At 41.2% G+C, this 14,520-nt stretch overlaps 1 protein-coding gene across 1 annotated transcript in view; it reads left to right on the top strand.

Moving 5' to 3' along the window:
* LOC126278214 (5'-AMP-activated protein kinase subunit beta-1) overlaps positions 1 to 14,520 on the top strand; it is a 60,837-nt gene that overhangs the window by 21,577 nt on the left and 24,740 nt on the right. Inside the window, exon 3 of the mRNA XM_049978148.1 lies at positions 3,100 to 3,263. Within this exon, the coding sequence (XP_049834105.1) occupies positions 3,100 to 3,263 (164 nt within the window). The remainder of the gene's footprint in view (positions 1 to 3,099; positions 3,264 to 14,520) is intronic.

The raw sequence follows: 14,520 nt of genomic DNA on the forward strand, positions 1-14,520 counted from the left end.
TATAGATAAGACAATGGCACGGTTATGGCCGCTCATATTGGTCAAGATCCCATTCCTATCTTGTGAAGATGGAATCGATTAGTTCAGGAGAGCCATATTAAATGCCATGAAGCTCTCAACAGCTCCATGCAAACAGTGCCCAAGAGGAAGGGGAATTGTTTGTCTGGCTGTGCAAGTTTCTACAGTCCATATACCTCAAGTGAGAAAATACCAGTAGGCTTATTTGCAACAAGACAAGTATCTGTAGGGATGATGTCTGGAGATTAACAAGCTGTAAGAATGATGAGTGTTGTTGCATATTCTGTTGCTGAGAGGGTTGTTCAGATGTGGTGTGGTCTACAACAACTCTCTAGACACAAGAGTGGCACAATATTATGTTTCGAGATGAGTCCCAGTTCTTTGTATTTTGCACAGAATCACATTGTACATGTGTGTGTGGAGACTCTGAGAATGAATGAACATTATCAGATACACACAAAGGAATGATTAATGGAAAATCTCATATAAATATGTGAAACAAATACTAACAAAGAGATTGAGGGGCTGGCCAGTACTTACCTCAGCTCAGTACAGCCGATAGATACACAAAAAACAGAACGGAAAATTTACGTTCCTAGCTTTAGGAACAAATGTTCCTTCATCAGGGTGGAGGGAGAGAAAGGAAGGGAAGAAGGGAAAGTGGAATCAGTTACTCACAACTGATTTCACTTTCCCTTCTTCCCTTTCTTTCCCCTCTCTCCTCCCTGATGAAGGAACATTTGTTCCGAAAGCTAGGAACGTAAATTTTCGGTTCTGTTTTTTGTGTATCTATCAGCTGTACTGAGCTGAGGTAAGTACTGGCCATCCCCTCTATCTCTTTGTTAGTATTTGTTACACACAAAGGAATTACAGACATTGCTGCAAGTGGGCATTGGGTAAGGATGAGAATTTGTGCCTGACCAGTATCAAACCCAGGTCTCCTGTTTACTAGGCAGATCTGCTGTCTATTGTGCCACCCAGACACAGTGGTCATCACAGCTGTCCGAGGTACTCTAGCACACCTCCCATCAGACCCTAATTTTCTACATACCCGCACACTACAAATGTAGTGACCTTTGCTCCTGTCATCATTAGCAGGGATTCCCATTTGAGTTGCTGAAGCAACTTCATGTTATTAATGTTAGTCCAATCAACCAGTAACAAATCTAGCAGCCCACCTATGAATTGCTTTGATGTCTTCCTTCATTCTGACCTGGTGCAGATCCCAACACTCGAGCAGTACATGAGAATGGGTCACACTATAGTCTGATTAAAATTATTTTGTGGTTGAAAGTTCACGCATCAGAGATGGTTTTCTCCAATCAGTGTGTTCAACGTCTTGCCTGAACTGTTCGCCATTGCCAAACTGCCACAACAGTTGACATGTTCACTTCCAGTACCTTGTCTGACATTCATTGTTGGTGTGTTTGGGTCTCAAATCGTGGGTCTGGCACTTTTATTTTGTATTTAATCACACATGATAAATCCACCCCCTCTCTCCACACACACACACACACACACACACACACACACACACACACACAGTGATAATGACATACACACATTTCATACATAGCGCTGACTAAACACTGCTGGATACTTCTGCACAAGACGCAAATCAGCATTGCATATGCTATCATCATAATCACACTGATCAGCGTACATTAGATAAGTTTTGCATGACATAGTATGAAACCAAGCTTTTGGAGGCTGCAGTTCATCAATGCGGTTGGGCTGTCAGTCAAAACTATAACAAGTTAACTCAGCATTGTACTTTACCTCAATGGTTAGCATGGTTGGCATCATGGGTTTGAAGCTCATGAAATGTCATGAATTTTTTTTCTGAATCTAATCAAAAGAGTTTGATTATCATTTTTGTCAGTTAAAACATGCAATTTTTTTTATTTATAATTCTTTGCCATGTCATTTTCATCGTCGTATTGACTATTTTATTTGCTCTTCTTTTCTGCCTGTCATTCTTTTTTCGTCTGGAATTTGCCTGTGTCGTCTATAATACAGCAGCTTGTATAGCCAGTGAGAGAATAGTTTCAGATAACCAGTGACAGCAAGAAATTGCAGTTATCTTTTATTGCTGAAACTGAACTTTTTCCGTCTTGAGTTTGCTCTTAGATGTTAGCTTTAATCGCTGTGAACAAACCGATTATGATTTTAGTTCTGCCAGAGACTGTTGACCACTGCTTTCTCAGATACATTATATATCAAGAAGTTGTGGTTAGCTTAGGACACGAGTCTAAATTCAAGACTACGAAACACATCTCCTTCTTCAGTTCAGTTACTTGTCACTTAAAATCAGCTGTCAACAGAGCATCTCACATTTCTGACAATGTCACGTAGCAGCAAGTGCCGTACTTCAACTACCAAGTAATGTTAAACAGATTATATTGTCCTAGAAGCTATATTCTGTATCTCTCACACATTGAAAACATCTGGTTATGTATTGCTAAGAGACTGGTGCACTACCATTCACAGGCCACTGTGACTGATGAAATGGCACATAGTTGCAACAGCATGGAATGATGAATCCATATCTGTCATCAGAGATCAGTTTGACTCAGTGCTCAGCTGAGTTAGAACCATTGTTGCTGCTCTACTTGGCAACTATTTTTACTAAATTTTGCATCCCACACATCACAAAAGCAAATACATGTTTAATCTTGTATTCTTCCTAATGTACTGTATATGTGCAATAAGTAAAATTCTGTCATTTGCTAGTGTTCCTGATGTTGCACCACTACTAGTGGTCAGCAGTTTGTGCTGGCTCATTAGAATGTGTAACATGGCTGCAGGTTTACAAATAGTATAAATTTCCTCAGCGAAAATGTGGCTGTATTTTGACCATTTACAACATTGGATTTCTTTATATAAATCTGCAGTAAAATGTAATAAACATTTCCCAAATTTATTGCTTGCAAGGCACAGAGAGCAGATTTTCATAAGGAATTGTCTTAAATAAGTTGCTATTGTGGCATGCATGATATATAATCAGATACTTAGTGTAGCTGTTACTCACAAAAAAATGTATGTTATTTCATCACTATTTAGTGTCAATTTTTGTTGTAGGAAGAACTTGGAGCTCCACGGCAACGATCTGCGACAGTTTCTGAAGGCAGCACCAAGGTTGATGACAAAACATTGCCAACAGTATTCAAGTGGGAAGGTGGTGGAAAGCAGGTTTTTATCAGTGGTACTTTCTCTAATTGGAAGGCTCTTCCCATGGTCAAAAGGTGATTCACATTAAGTTCTTTAAATAATAATAATAATAATAATAATAATAATAATAATAACAACTGTTTTAATCTTATATGTCCAGTTGATTGTTTGTTTGAAAATTTGTATGTTAATACAATAAAAACTCAGTTATGTTGTTTCCCATCATCCATTTTGCATGTAGTGTCACAAGAACATTTCTCTTAAATATCTGTGTTATCTCTGCCATAATTCTGTGCCATCCCACTATATGCTATCATCTCACTATTGAGGAACACAGTCATGCATCAATGGGAAGGAGAGTGGCTGGAACTGACAGACGATAAGTTACAGCTGGCAAAGTCCACAGCTTACCTGTGGCATATTTCCTTCCTGTTATGCAGGCAGGATGAGGTCCTTTTCACCCGTCTTTGCATAGGACACAGCCCTAAGACATTTGGCTCCTTGCTACGGCAAGAGAACTCTCCAATTTTTAGTGCTTGTAGCATACAGATCATGGAGACTCGGATTTTAGTAGTGTATCTTTTATATTCAGACTAGAGGACAGCAGCTCATTTGTTGATAGATTTGCCTCATATTTTAACTGATGACAAAACAAATGTTATACAACTTTTAAGGTGGTGTGAAATGTCCAAACCAGTCCCTAAATTTTTAGGGAGACATTTTTAATGTGTGATTAAAGTGACTAGGTCATCCATGTTCTTTGCAAGTGATCAGCGTCATATTTCCCCATCTAGTTAATTTAGTTTTCGTCTTGTGTTACTTATATTTTAGTTAATATATTAAAAACAAAGATTCCAAGACTTACCAAGCAGGAAAGCGCCGGTAGACAGGCACAATAAAATAACACACACACAAAATTTCTAGCTTTCGCAACCAACGGTTGCTTCTTCAGGAAAGAGGGAAGGAGAGGGAAAGACGAAAGGATGTGGGGTTTAAGGGAGAGGGTAAGAGGTCATTCCAATCTCGGGAGCGGAAAGACTTACCTTAGGGGGAAAAAAGGAGAGGTATATACTCGCCCCCCCCCCACACACACACCCATAAATATACAGATACAAGCAGACATATTTAAAGGCAAAGAGTTTGAGCAGAGATGTCAGTCTAGGCAGAAGTGCAGAGGCAAAAATGATGTTGAATGACAGGTGAGGTATGAGTGGTGGCAACTTGAAATTAGCGGAGATTGAGGCCTGGCGGATAACGAGAAGAGAGTATTTATTGAAGGGCAAGTTCCCATTTCCGGAGTTCGGATCGGTTGGTGTTGGTTGGAAGTATCCAGATAACCCGGATGGTGTAACACTGTGCCAAGATGCGCTGGCCGTGCACCAAGGCATGTTTAGCCACAGGGTGATCCTCATTACCAACAAACACTGTCTGCCTGTGTCCATTCATGCGAATGGACAGTGTGTTGCAAGTACAGAAAGTTCTGATTGAGAACTATTTAGGAATAAAGGAGACAATTCACCGAAGGGCAGAAGTTCTGTGTCGTCAATAGGTACACACACAAGGTACAGCAGTTTGGTAGCTTTCGGAATGCAGTTCCTTTTTCAAGCTTTAAGGGTAAACATGCACGCATGTGTGCCCCCCCCCCCCTCCCCCCCCTACGCACACACACAGGAGAAGTGATTTCATAGACATGAGATAACAGCATACAACTAGCTGATGTGGAGACACAGACACATGGTGTGAAGCATCCATCCAGATGGCACTGGTTGTGAAGCAGCCATTGTAATCTTGCATGTTGTGCCACAGGTCGGTCCACCTTGTTTGTGGCAACAGTTCGGCAGTGTCCATTCATTCTAGTTGACAGCTGGCTGGTTGTCATTCTAATATAAAACACTATACAGTGGTTGCAGCAGAGATGGTATAAAACAGGCCTTCTTTCACAGATGGCTCTGCCTCTGATAGGGTAGGAAAAGCCTGTGACTGGACTGGAGTAGGTTTTGCAGGGTGGGTAGAATGGTCAGGCCTTGCATCTGGGTCTTCCACAGGGATATGATCCATGTGGCTGGGGGTTGGTGGTGGGTGTGGCATAGGGATGGACTAGGATGTAGTGGAGGTTGGGTGGGTTGCAGAACACAACTCTTGGAGGGATTGGAAGTACCATAGGTAGAACGTCCCTCATTTCATGATGATAGATAATCAAAGCCCTGATGATGAGGGACATGGTTCAGTCGTTACAGTCCGGGGTTGTATGTTGTATTGGGTGACAAGAGGGTCGCTTCTTTGATGTTGGTTGTTTGGATGGCTGTGAGGATCAGGTGTGTGTGTGTGTGTGTGTGTGTGTGTGTGTGTGTGTGTGTGTGTGTGTGTGTGTGTGTGTGTGTGGATACAGCATGGGAGATCTATTTGTGAATTAGTCCTGTAGAGTATTGCCTGTCTGCAAAGGCCTTTGTGAGGCCTTCAGTATACTGGGCGAGGGAGTTTTTATCACTGCAGATGCATCTACTGTGGGTGGCCAGGCTGCATGGGAGGGATTTTTTGGTGTGGAAGGAGTGGCAGCTGTCAAAATGAAGATGCTGGTAGTGATTGGCGGGTTTGATGTGGATTGAGGTGTGAAAGGAGACATCTGAGAGGAGTATACAGGGTGTTTCAAAAATGACCGGTATATTTGAAACGGCAATAAAAACTAAACGAGCAGTGATAGAAATACACCGTTTGTTGCAATATGCTTGGGACAACAGCACATTTTCAGACGGACAAACTTTCGAAATTACAGTAGTTACAATTTTCAACAACAGATGGCACTGCAAGTGATGTGAAAGACATAGAAGACAACGCAGTCTGTTGGTGCGCCATTCTGTATGTCGTCTTTCTGCTGTAAGCGTGTGCTGTTCACAACGTGCAAGTGTGCTGTGGACAACATGGTTTATTCCTTAGAACAGAGGATTTTTCTGGTGTTGGAATTCCACTGCCTAGAACACAGTGCTGTTGCAACAAGACGAAGTTTTCAACGGAGGTTTAATGTAACCAAAGAACCGAAATGCGATACAATAAAGGATCTGTATGAAAAATTTCAACAGACAGGGAACGTGATGGATGAACGTGCTGGAAAGGTAGGGCGACCGCGTACGGCAACCACAGAGGGCAACGAGCAGCTAGTGCAGCAGGTGATCCAACAGCGGCCTCGGGTTTCCATTCGCCGTGTTGCAGCTGCGGTCCAAATGACGCCAACGTCCACTTATCGTCTCATGCGCCAGAGTTTACACCTCTATCCATACAAAATTCAAACGCGGCAACCCCTCAGCGCCGCTACCATTGCTGCACGAGAGACATTCGCTAACGATATAGTGCACAGGATTGATGACGGCGATATGCATGTGGGCAGCATTTGGTTTACTGACGAAGCTTATTTTTACCTGGACGGCTTCATCAATAAACAGAACTGGCGCATATGGGGAACCGAAAAGCCCCATGTTGCAGTCCCATCATCCCTGCATTCTCAAAAAGTACTGGTCTGGGCCGCCATTTCTTCCAAAGGAATCATTGGCCCATTTTTCAGATCCGAAACGATTACTGCATCACGCTATCTGGACATTCTTCGTGAATTTGTGGCGGTACAAACTGCCTTAGACGACACTGCGAACACCTCATGGTTTATGCAAGATGGTGCCCGGCCACATCGCACGGCCGACGTCTTTAATTTCCTGAATGAATATTTCGATGATCGTGTGATTGCTTTGGGCTATCCGAAACATACAGGAGGCGGCGTGGATTGGCCTCCCTATTTGCCAGACATGAAACCCTGTGACTTCTTTCTGTGGGGACACTTGAAATACCAGGTGTACCGCCAGAATCCAGAAACAATTGAACAGCTGAAGTAGTACATCTTTTCTGCATGTGAAGCCATTCCGCCAGACACGTTGTCAAAGGTTTCGGGTAATTTCATTTACAGACTACGCCATATTATTGCTATGCGTGGTGGATATGTGGAAAATATCGTACTATAGAGTTTCCCAGACCGCAGCGCCATCTGTTGTTGACAATTGTAACTACTGTAATTTCGAAAGTTTGTCTGCCTGAAAATGTACTGTTGTCCCAAGCATATTGCAACAAACGGTGTATTTCTATTGCTGCTCGTTTAGTTTGTATTGCTGTTTCAAATATACTGGTCATTTTTGAAACACCCTGTATCAACCCCTAGGAAGGTGGCACGGTGGGTGGAGGGGGACCAGGTGAAGTGGATGCGAGAGAAGGTGCTGAGGTTGTGGAGGTATGAGGATAAGATGTCATCAATAAACCTGAACCAGACCAGGGGTTTGGGGGCTTTGGGAAGCTAGGAATAATTTCTCTAGGTGGCCCAAGAAGAGGTTGGCATAGGAGGGTGCCATGTGGGTGCTCATGGCTGTGCCATGTATTTGTATACCTTCCCTTCAAAGATGAAGTAATATGGGTTAGGATGTAGTTGATAAGGTGTTCAAAGAATGAAGTGGAGGGTTTGGAATCTGCAGGGCATTGGGAAGTTAGTGTTATATTGTGGGAAGGCCATGGGCATGAGGGATGTTGGTGTATAGGGAGGTTTCATCAAATGTGACGAGTAGGGGGACGGGAGGTAAGAATGTGGGGGATGTCGGAGAGCCGATGCAAGAATTGGTTGGATCTTTAATGTGGGAGACTAGGTTTTGGACAATTGGTTGGAGATGTTGATCAATAAGGGCTGAGATTGTTGTGGTGGTGGCACTGTAACTAGCCACAGTGGAGTGCCCAGGATAGTTAGGTTTGTGGATTTTGGGGAGCATGTATAAGGTGGGTGTGTGGCTTGATGTTGAAGTGGATAAGAAGATGGATTCAGGGGAGAGATTCTGGGAACAGCTTAAAGATTTCAGCAGGTATTGGAGGTTATTTTGGACTTCTGTGATGGAGTCACTTTGGCAAAGCTTGTAGGTGGAGGTGCCGGACAACTGACGGAGACCCTATGGGTGACTGTGAGTGAGGTTGGGAGAGAGTGAGTGTAATTCTGTAGGTCTTACTCCTCCTTGTTATATGACCTCGACAGCCATTTTAACCATATTTGTTCCTACTGGTATTCGTATGATACTGCGCCCCTCCCCCCACGGCCTCTCCCTAATCCACACACGCTCAGATGCGCGCATGGGAGCGTATGCACTCTCTCATGTGCTCTACGCCCTGTGAGCTATTAAGCATTCCACTTGCTTCCAAAAATTGCACAACCCACTACTTCACATTTTAGAACATTTTATGCCAGTTTGGAGTAGAACATCTGTAGTTGTGTGTACACACACATTACTAATTTCCAACTCTCTTACACAATTCTTTATGTTTTATACTTTTTTAATATGATTCATACTGTAGTTTTCTTTAAAATCTTGGATGGAGAAAAAGGAATTATTTCATCTGAAGGCTATAAGACAACTTTGGCTTTTCTTTGCGTTATAAGGTGTGGCAACTGCATGATACTTGTGCAAATGCCAAATGCTAAACTTTTAAGAGCCATAGAGAGGTACATGGATGAAACTGTAACACAAATACAAATCACTAGTGATTATGGGAGAGGTCAGCTCTTTAGTGTTATGAACATGTATTGCTTTTTGTTTCCAGTAAATATGAAATCAATACTTAAAATAAATTAGTAAATAACATCTTACTCTACACTATACTATACTATGTAGTATCACAAACCTGTCATGAATGATATAAGAGCTATAGACTGAAGATTAGATGAAGGTTCAACAGTCTAAATTGATAAAATGTACACTAATCAAAAATCATATTTTCAAGAATCTGTGTTCTCATCTTTACAAATTTTCTAGTGGTTTTTGTTGGAAGTCTAACCTCTCATATGTGTTCTGGATTATTTTTCATGCTGTCATATATGATTATTCACATTGATATAAAGTTACATTAGTTGAGCATACACTGTTAAAGAGGCAGCCTTAGTTGAACAACAATCCTTGAAAACAAAACCAAACAATTCCATCTATGTCTTTATACCCTTCATTCTCAGAAAGCTAAATTTGTCACTTGATTTAATGTGTTTCATTTTCCTATTTTTAGATAAAATCTCGTAAGCTACATTTCTGACTTTTTACCAGATGATCTGTTTCTTCCTAGCTTTGTATTTTTACTCTACATCTTAAAAATCTATGATCAGTTGCAGTTCAAAAGTGGTTTACCAGTGTAACAACCTGTACAATTTCTTCTCGAATTGATGAAATGTGGTCAGTTTTATTGTAACCTGCATTTAGTCCTTGTCCAGTGTGTACATAATCATGCTATGTAGAAGGTGGAGTAGTTAAGTTAAAGGATGTAGTACATTCTGTTTTTGTGTGTGTGCCCATTAAGCCACTGTAGACCAGAGCAATAATATATGGGTAGGGTTTTGTTGCTACTTTAAGGCTAAGCAGGTGCATCAGTACAAAGGATTTGGGCAGCAGAGGCATTGTATAGTGGTTTCATCAGTGAAAATTGCATTAACATACTCCAGAAAAAGAAAAGAATATTTTTTTCACCTACTTTTCAAGATGACTGAACGTTAGGGTGGTTTTTTCAAGGTAGACTTTTCCCTTTCTTTCTTTCTTGCTTGGTTTCTTTGTGCTCCACCCCCACCCGACCCCATTTGGTACTGTTGCATGGAGAGAGCGAGGGAGAGAGAGCGAGGGAGAGAGAGCGAGGGAGAGAGAGCGAGGGAGAGAGAGCGAGGGAGAGAGAGCGAGGGAGAGAGAGCGAGGGAGAGAGAGCGAGGGAGAGAGTTGTATGTAATTTGGGCTGCTCAGTACCAAAACAGAAATGGGTGCTCACTGATCTTACATTTATAAAAAAGAAAAATGCATAAAAATCACATTATTTTTCATCTAAAGATATTGTATGGAAGTTGGTGATTAATCAGAACTCTATAATACCTCATCTATTTTTGAGCCACACTGTAACAGTGAACATCCGCGCACAGGCTTCACGACCGCATGGATTGTTGCTGCAGCATCTGATGTCCCAGATTCTTTCCTCTGATAGTTATAGTTGTATTTATTGATCACACTTCATACCTCATCCTGACTTAACTTTAGCATCTTATTTTCCACACCTGCCTGTGCCACAGGAACTGTTAATCCTCGACCCAACCCCCCCCCCCTCCCCCCCCGCCCTCCCTCCCCTTTGCACACTGCACTCACTTTCGGGAGGACGATGGTTCAAACTTGCATCTGGCCAACCTGTTAGGTTTTTTGTGATTTCCCTACATCACTTCAGGCAAATTCCGGGATGGATCCTTTGAAAGACTGTGTCCGATTTCCTTCCCCATCCTTTCCTAATCCGGTATGCACACGGAGTGCACATTGGTTTTCTTTTTCTTCTTGGCAGCCATGTCCCTAAGGGGCCCCATAACGTGCCTAACGTTGGAGCTCCCAACTATCAATAATCCTACCCTCTGTGATTATCCGGATCTTGCAGGCTGAGAGGTTTCCTCTGAAACAGGACAAGTGACAGCATCTGGCTCAGCGACAGTGTCAGCCACAGACTGCACCTAGAACTTGTTTGTCAGACAAACTGGGGAGGCTTTATGTGCGGCCGCCTGGGAAGTCTTTTGCTGCCTGCTATACTGTGGGGCGACCTCCCACTCGACCACAGGTGAGGGATCAACCTCAGTGCAAATAGTAACTGGGCTGGCCACCTGTGAGGACCGATCGGAGGACTTGGATGTGCTGGACGTCCATAGGATCCCCTTGGCCAGGCAACAAGTCGAGGTGCCCATTCACTGTAGCCTCGAGCTGTGTAACCAAAGCCATCACAGCCTGAAGCTGAGAGCGAAATGTCACCAACTCGGCTTGCATCCACACACAACAGTCATAGTCCCTGTCCATACTAAAAACCATGGAGAACTAAACTATGCAGATAAAGACTATTGGCACATGCTGCACAACTCCACTGTACACTCAGATGAAAATGCAGGAACTGTATCAAATAAATGAGATTAATATGCAGAGATCAAAAACCTAACTACCGAAACACTCAGATGAAACTAAATAATTCACCCCTAACAAGAACTTGTAATGTGTCACAAAATCAGTTTACTTTCAGACACAAACGTAAATGCGAGAACTGTGGCTATCAGATATTAAATAAACATGCAGAAACTCAAGAAACTAAACTATTAAAGTACGCAGTTGATATTATAAAATTAGTTCCTGGTTAGGAACTCATAAAAGTCACAATATTGGTTACTTCCCTGTTGTTGCTTGTGTCTCGACTGGGTACTGCTGCCCGACTCCTTGTCATTCTCATCTCCCAGCCTCTTTGTTTGGCCACTCTACTAATACACACACTTATCTTTCCCCCACTCATCTCCTTTCTTCTCCTATTGGTGTTCTAGTCCCAGTACAATCTGGCAGATAGCATGCCTCCATCCCCCCACCTGTGCACTACTATCTATTTCCCTTCTCCACCCCCTTCCGGACAGCAACTGTCATCCCACATGATAATTGCATTCTAGCCTGACCTGCCGGAGTTGGCTGTCTTGTGTGTGAGATGTGCTTGCTTGTATATGTAAATGGTGTGTGTTTCTCTTTTGCTGATGAAGGATGTGGCTGAAAGCTTCATGTAAGTGCCTTTTAATTGTGCCTGTTTCCAACTTAAGGTGTCTTCTTTACAGTAAGTAGCAATCTATCATTTCCTACATTGTTTATATTCAAGTTAATGATTAATACTGTGGTATTAATGTTAATATCACAATCTATACAGCACTATGTACAAAGTTAGTAAGATAACGATGAAAAGGAAACCACTTTAAAAAAATAATAAAAAATGAATAATCCTTAGCCTTTGTATGAGACTCATTTTTATGCCATTGAAAATTCTTATGATTCTTAGATTATTGTGAAACACATACTATTTCTATTTCTTGTTGAGTATAACAAATTTTTCACTGCCCACTATGAGTTTGGTGCTTTTCTCAGCCAGATCAGTTCCAGCTTGTAGTACATCAACTGTATGTAGATATTGACGTATTCCTCATAGTCATACCAATACATAGGATCTGTCATAAGGGACAAGTTACTCCAAGGCAAAGCTGCATCTTATTTTTATTTTTGTAAAAAAGAGGTAGTGTTCTTTTAGAAACAGTTCAATACCATTATTCAGAATTTCTTTGGCTTGAGCGATTCTTACTGGAAGCCTTTTAATATCTTCAGCTGTCCCTGACCAATGGAATCTGTGTAATGGAAATGCTTGTAGTCAAGGAAACTGACACAAATAACCTACTTACTCTAAATAATAAATTAATTTTCCATTGTTTTTTGTTATGATCCTCAGTCCGATGACTGGTTTGATGCAGTTCTCTCAATGCGAATCTATCCTCTGCAAGCCCTTCATCTTTGAATAACTACTGCAGACTACATTTTCTTGAATCTGCTTGCTATATTCATCCACAGTTTCAACACACACACACACACACACACACACACACACACACACACACACACTCTCCTCTCTCTCTCTCTCTCTCTCTCTCTCTCTCTCTCTCTCTCTCTCTCTCTCTCTCTCTCTCTCTCCAACAAGCAACTGCTTCAAGCTTCAGAATGTGTCCTATCAACAGGTTCCATCTCTTAGTTAAGTTGTGTCATAAATATCTATTTTCCCCAATTAGATTCAGTACCACCTAATTAATTACTCAATGTATCTATCTTTATTTTCAGCACTCTTCTGTAGCACTTCATTTCAAAAGCCTCTATTCTCTTCTTGTCTGAACTACTTATTGTCTGCATTTCACTTCCACACAAGGCTACAATCCAAACAAATACCTCCAGGAAAGACTTCCTAATATTTAAATGTATATCAGATGTAAACGAATTCTTTTTTGTGAGAAAAAAGAAGAAACTGCTTTTCATGCTATAGCCAGTCAGCATAATTTTATATTCGCTGTACTTCAATCATTATCAGTTATTTTTCTGCCCAAATAGCAAAACTCATTTACTTCTTTTAGTGTGTCACTTCATAATCTAATTCCTTCATCATTGTCGGAGTATTTAATTTGATTACTGTCGATTTCCCTTGTTTTGTTGTTCATCTTATAACCTCTTTTGAAGACACTATGCATAACATTAAGCTGCTGCTCCAAGTTCTTTGCTGTCTCTGACAGGCTTACATCTTCATTGACAACCTTTCAAAGTTCTTATTCCTTTTTCCTTGGCTTCCTTTACTGCTTACTCAATGTAGAGCTTGAACAACATTGGGGGTGGGCTATAACCTTGTCTCACTCCCGCCTCAATCATTGCTTCCCTTTCATGTCCTTCAACTCCTGTAACTGCAGTCTGGTTTGTGTATAAGTTGCAAGTAGCCTTTTGATTCCCACTTTTTTTTGCTTCCTTTAAAACATCAAAGAGTCTATTCCAGTCAGACATTGTCAAAAGTTTTTTCTCGAAACATCTGTATGCCTATCTTCGGATTATCTTCTAAAATAAATGATGGAGGTCAGCATTACCTCTCATGTTCGTACTTTCTCTGCAACCCAAACTGATCTTACCTGAGTTTGACTTCTGTGTGTTGTTTTTCCATTCTTCTGTAAATAATTTGAGTCAGTATTTTGCAGTCATTACTTAGTACTGTTCATACCTGTCATCACCTGCTGTCTTTGGAGTTGTGATTATTACATTCTTCTTTAAGTCGGTATGTCATATATCTCATGTATCTTACTTTTCTTTCATGTAAAAATAATATTTTGTCAAGTATTTTTTTTTAATTTAATTTTTTTTTGGAGTATCCAGGGGCTAGTCTTCTCCTTATGCTAGTGAGCCAGAGTTTCATATAGCTCATTTTTACATGGAAAGGTACCAAACTTGAGCAGCACAAGTGAGATTTGAAAGACTTTAAGAAGGTTGTATGAGAGCCATCCCAGAAAGTAGTGAAGATACATGCAAAGTGAATAAAGGTGTTAAAGTAACAAATGAAGTTGCTGTTCTTACTAAATTTTATTTGAACAGGATTGGGCATTTTACTTTACTAGAAAGATGTTAAGAAAATCTTGGTTTTGAAGTTTGTCTGGGTGTAATATATAGTGTATCATTGTATCAAAAGGGAAATCCACTTGAAAAAATTTAACATGGAGGCATTATGGATAGGCAGTAATTTCTTCCAAGGGGCCAAAATTCCAAATATAGCCTATAGACTCATTTACAATTAGAAGTAAAACTATACCTACATTTTGGAGTCACTGGTTACTTTCTTAGGGAGGAAAGAGGGATAGGTTAGTCAAGACTGGAAAGGAAGACCAGCTCACTCAGTCTTGTGGTTGAGAGTGACCCACCTGTTGTGACAATTAGGGGAGACATA

This window comes from Schistocerca gregaria, chromosome 6 (assembly GCF_023897955.1).
Source record: "Schistocerca gregaria isolate iqSchGreg1 chromosome 6, iqSchGreg1.2, whole genome shotgun sequence".
NCBI lineage: Eukaryota > Metazoa > Arthropoda > Insecta > Orthoptera > Acrididae > Schistocerca > Schistocerca gregaria.